General features: G+C 38.8%; 1 protein-coding gene across 1 annotated transcript in view; it reads right to left on the bottom strand.

Annotated features, from left to right (window-relative positions):
• Positions 1-5746, bottom strand: part of LOC122083497 (protein ALTERED SEED GERMINATION 2) — a 97505-nt gene that overhangs the window by 66237 nt on the left and 25522 nt on the right. Inside the window, exons 4-6 of the mRNA XM_042651335.1 lie at positions 2596-2730; positions 2383-2487; positions 2040-2168 (exon numbers count right to left, since the gene is read on the bottom strand). Of these exons, the coding sequence (XP_042507269.1) occupies positions 2040-2168; positions 2383-2487; positions 2596-2730 (369 nt within the window). The remainder of the gene's footprint in view (positions 1-2039; positions 2169-2382; positions 2488-2595; positions 2731-5746) is intronic.

The raw sequence follows: 5746 nt of genomic DNA, 5'->3' as shown, positions 1-5746 counted from the left end.
TTTTTGGGTGCAACTGAATATTAGGGATTCAAGTCCTATAGGGGATTAAGTTGTTGGTTTCTAATTTACTAGGTTCTAAAACATTGGTTTCTAATTTGGAAAGGTTTATTTTTTTAAAGAATATTATGCCGTAAGTATTCCTCCTTTCCAAGCATAGGAGGTCTCTATTTTGGTTGGTTTCTATGAAGTAATAAATAAAGAGAAGGGGGTCATACTCCCCACCAACGATTTTGATTTTATACAAATAAATAAAAAATAATAAAAAATAAAAAACTCTGCCTATTATGATGTTTTCTTTTTGTGTGAAGCACGAACTTCTGTGAGATGCAGATAAGCCCTAGTTAGAGACTAGTGGTGGCTGGCAAGAAGCTAGCAAAGCTCAAGCGAAAAGCTCTTGCCAGATCCTATCATTTTTTGGTTTGTTTTATCCTTTCAAATCAAATCCTGTGCATCCAAGCAGAGTGGGTGTTCCTCTTTATTAGTACTGTTCAAAAGGCTGCTGAAGAGGTATTCTTCTGTGCTAACATCTGAAGTTTCTGTCAACCACATACACACCTGCAGTTTCTGTTTCCTGCCATTACTGGACTGCAACATTGAGGTACTGATATCTCTACATCTAGCCTTTGGATTGCTGAGATTTTCTGAAGTTATTAAGTAGCATTCAAGACTTCAAGTTATGCCTTCGACCCCAATATGAACTTAATCTATCCCGCAGAAATGTACGGAATATGGATAGTTACTAATCTGATGTTCAGTTGCTAACTGTTATTTTGATTGAGTTGCTGAAGTTCTGAACTATGGTTTCTGCCCACTAGATTAACTTGAGTTTCATCCATTATGTTCTACTAATGAGTAATGATTGGATGAATCGACCTTCCTGTGGAGCTGTACTGATGTGAGGTCACTAAGTTACAGCTTTGTTTCTATTCTTTAACTAGTTACTAACTAGGATTCACTAATCATATCCTAATACCTAACCATTGGATTGGAGCCAAACTATTGGCGCTTGGAGTACTAGAGGAGACCTAGTTTTGGGATTTTGTGTCTGATCTGAGCCCTAGATTGGAAGATATTAAAGATCCCTTCATTGCCAGTTTGAGTTCCAGTGATTCTCCTTGCGCGTAGTATTCCGAAATCTACTGTGGTGTTAGATTGAATCCATTACTTCCTTGCAGGAGGTGGAAGAAGAGAATACATAACTAGGTTTGGACTTCGGATGGAAGCATTGAATATTCACATATTTTGTGATGCTTCAAAGCCTATGTCCTGGTCCCCCTTCCAACCAATCAAGTGTCTGCCTGTCTTTTTTTATCCTTTTCTTCGATGCACAAGTGTCTATATTTGTTTTCCCAAATTAATCCAACCCCTGAAACCAAACATAGGTGATACTCAGGTTGAGCACTTCAAGTTGAAGCTCAGGTTGCATCAGAAAATGGACCAACTATCATAAGTTGGGCCTCTCATCAGCTGCCAACAACCAAACCAAGTTGTACCACTAAACTAAACTACTATGGATGTTCCCAGATTTGGCATATTTTCAAGCCAGTTTTAGAAGCTTTTAATATTGTGGCATTAAAAAATGGAGACTATTATGCTGTAAAGTGCATTTGTTAATAAACATAGAAAGAATAAGTTGTTTGAAGTATAAAACACCCTCTAAGAGATAGAGAACCAAGCATAAGTATCAAATTAACAAATAAAAACCTAAATCCAGTGGGTCAATAACTGCAATACAAGTATAGCAAATCACGTTAAAATAAAGTAGAAAGAAAAAAAATATCAAATCACGTTAAAATAAAGTACAAAGAAAGACACTCTTTCAAGCACATGAAAGAAAACATTATTTTTCTGGATGGAGGAGACAGCAGATAAATTGATCAGGAAAAAAAAAACACAAATGACCTAAGTGTTAACAGCGTTGATTGACTGTGGAAGAACGTAAATGATAAAATAAGGACACTTGCTGTTAAGAAGAGATAATGCAACCATGTGTCAAGGGCATATAGGGACAAAAGCTGGAAATCAGAACTTAAACTCACAAGAACATTGGAGCATTCTTGGTGTGAAGATCCAACTGGAGGACATGAAGCACTCTCCCGTAAGTCATGTTGTCTCAAAGTCCCATCTTCACTCGCACTCCATACCACATTAGGATTTCCAATTTCAACCTGCCACATAGTCAGCATGTTGCACAAGGAGTGAGTTTCAAAATAATAGATGATGGATGTAATTGTACATAAAATCAACCTTCTCTTACAAATTGATAGGCATCTCCTTACAAGGTTGCAAATGTACCCCAATGGATGCACCCCCAGCTCTATCCCATGAAAGCAACCCCACTGGTAAAGAAATTTTGTTTATCTTTATCAGGATAGCACTTACAGCTAACTTTTTCACTCTCCTAGTATGGCATCGAAACAGCGCCGATGGTGTGATAGCATTCTCCTCAGTTCTGCCACTTGAGTGTGATAAATTGAATATGCGAACCTGAAAAAGAATCAGTAAACAGATTCACCAACAATCTTCAGCTACAGCCTACAGAGACAGGGAAAATTATGCATGAAACAGAAAGTTTAATTCCCATAATAAGCTTACTTCAGCATCTCCTGCTCCTGACACAACAAGCTCATCAGAGGTTTCAGGAACGAATTTTGTACAAAATATGTTGGCAGAGTGCCCGGTGTCAATACTATGTAAAAGCTTCTGGGTTGGATAACCCCAAATGTTAATCTGCAGAAAATGAAGGAAACAGAAATGTCAATATACAATGAAGCAGAAGCATTATGAGCAGTCTCATTCTTCCATCCCATTTTGGCAAAGTACAAAAGGCTAGTGAGAGAAGCAATAGTACCAGATGCTCACAGAAGAAAATTTCATTAGCACAAATCAAGCATTCGAGATATAAGAAGTTAGGGGGCAATAATTAATTATGACATCATATTCTTGGCAGATTGAATGAACTAACAAAACAAAGTAATAATAAAAGGAGAGAGAACTGAATGAAAAGAATAAAAATAAAGAAACAGAATTCCATAAACTCAAAAAGTAAGACGGGATCAACAGTAAAGATGTTATCTTTAGCAGCCATCCATATGAAAAATTAAATTTCTGCGGGGACTTCCTTCACCAAAATCATATTAGGGAAAACCTTGTGTAGCCTACTACCTCCAAAGCATCATTATAGGACCTGAACAAGAATGTAGCTACGTTATTCAAGGTCCAGACCCCTATCCTGTTGACCTGGCCGAACCCAAGAGCTTATTGCAGCAAAGTCATCCAGCAAATTTCCTAATCATCGAGATTTCTACTTAAGGAATGATAGAATAAATAAATAGCAATCTATAAAACCTTCCAGCAATAAGAATGCTAAGTCACTGATCCACTACCCTAGGAATACAGCAATAGGGAGAAATCGCCCATGATTCTACTCTATACCAAAACCAATACCTTAAGTGATGCAGTTGCCTTAGCCTGGCTGGACCAGAGGGTTGCACTTTGGAGACCTAAACTGAGACGCACCTGGCCCAACCCGGTTTTCTGGTCAATAGGGGCTCCTAGACTACCTTGGAGTAATCTTCTTTTATCGTAATCTTTTATTTTGGGTAGATCGTAGGAGAGCAGTTTTTAAGTATGCAGCTTATGATGGATTCTTAGAACGAAATTGGATGAGTTAAGAGATTAGCAGAGTTGCTTTATCGTGTGGTGAGCATGCTGTTGGCAGACATCCTCTCCCCTCTTTCCTTCCTTCCCTGATTTCTTCCATTCTTCTTCTTCAGTTCTTCTTATCTTCTTCCTCTCTGTCTTCTATACTTTGTTATTTTTCATCGTACCAGCAGTGTTTTGGGATTTGGTCGAGTTCGTCGGAACTCCATTAGGCACTTCAAGAACTGGGTAGCACCCTCGAAGAGAAGAAGAGGAGATCTCTGAGGCAGATTTCCAGAAAGAAGAGAAGAAGAGCATGGTTTTTTTTTTTATGAATAAATGAATTCATTGCCAAGAGGAAAAAAATACAAATGAAAGAGGGGGGCCAAAAGGGGCAAACCCTCAAGGGGAGGGGGACAACAAAAAGGGGCAAGACCTACAACAAGGGGCTAAATGCCCAAAAGAAAAGGGAGAACAGCAAAGGGGGGAGGAAATGATGGAGAGGGAAAGACCCCATGAGACAACAATGAGCCTTTTCCTTGGGGAATCACAAACTGGACGATGAACGGAGGCAGCCAAGTTTGGAGCTAACATCAAAGTAGCTGGCTTTCCAAATCCTATCAAAAGATCAGGAGTTGGAAGTAAATCTTCGAAGATTTGCTCCATCCAAATATGGTTGATGGTTGCACCAAAGATGAGCTTCCCCACAATGTCAAAAATGGTAGACCCACCAGAAGTTATATCAACCCAAGTCCATTCTCTAGACATGGGGAGAATGGTCTTGTTGGACGGCCAACCAGAGAATAGGACTCCCTTCCAGACTAAGATGGGAAGGGGAAAAAGCAAAAGAGGTGGTCGACATCTTCGGTACCATTCCAGCAGAGACAGTAGGAGGGGGAGACATAAATCTGACGGTAGTATGAGGAAAGACAGCGTAGGGAAGTAGGTAGAGAGTATCTTGTTTTGGGTTTGGTTCAGTTTTCTGGGCCAACCTGAACCTACGTTTCAATATTGGTTCAAGTTAGACTTAATTCTAAGTCCGCAATGGCATATATGGGTCATGGGCTCAGTACTTTTGGGTTTCCTATTATAATGGGCCAATTCTATAAGCCCAAATATGAGGATTTAGGCCTATACATAATTAAGTGTTTATTTCTATTTTCCAGTAGTTCTAGATACTTTCTAATTTGGTTGTAAAGGATTATTTTAGCCCGTGTATAGAGGGTTACTAAATCCTGATTTATTTCAAAGCTATAAATAAAAAATAAAAAATAAAAAAATAAATAAAAAAAAAGGTGTTAACCCTACCTATGATTTTGACAAACCCTTGGCTTTATCCATGCAATTTTCTGTGGAATGCAATAACAACCTTGGTGAGAAGTCGACTGGTGAGATGCTGGTCAAGTTCTACATGGGAAGCCTAGTTCATATCCTTTTCCTCTATCTTCTTTTTCTTCATTCAATCAAATGCTAGGTCTTTGTTTTCTCTCCATTTCTACACATAATATGTTCCTGTTTTCTTTTTACTCCCTCGTTTGTTTTTCTATGAACTAATTTCTCATAGCCACCTCCTCTACTTTCAGATCAGGTTCTAACATTGATATAGCCATCTTCCTCTCGGATCAATCATATGTTGTATTGGCAGTTCACAATTCCGAATCCGCTTTGTCTACAAACAAGGAAGCTATAAGTAATGCAACTATGAATCTCATGGAGAGTTCGATCATGGCTCAAGATAAACGCTGGCGACAGTACTCCAATGCATTTCTCCCTCTGAGTCAGAATGAATATGTTTTCGAACCTTCTCTTTAAAATTCAAAGTAGATGTACATACGCGAATCTCAGCAATGACTTGTCTGATTCTAACATGATCATTGAACTAAAAGAAATAAAATATTGCTACAATTGAAGAGCTCTATCAATAAAATTTCCATTTATTCCCTAATCTAGGCATAGTTGCAATCCATTCTATAATTCTTCTCATTACCTCTCGTGGTAAAAGGATCCCACAAACAAAGGCGGCAAAAGGAAGGAAAATCCATGGACTGACCCATCGTCCCCACCCCGTAGGAACTACAAGATCGCCCCAAGGACACCTTCGGGA

The sequence above is a fragment of the Macadamia integrifolia genome, chromosome 1, assembly GCF_013358625.1.
Source record: "Macadamia integrifolia cultivar HAES 741 chromosome 1, SCU_Mint_v3, whole genome shotgun sequence".
Lineage (NCBI taxonomy): Eukaryota > Viridiplantae > Streptophyta > Magnoliopsida > Proteales > Proteaceae > Macadamia > Macadamia integrifolia.
This window is presented reverse-complemented; position numbering and strand designations above follow the sequence as displayed.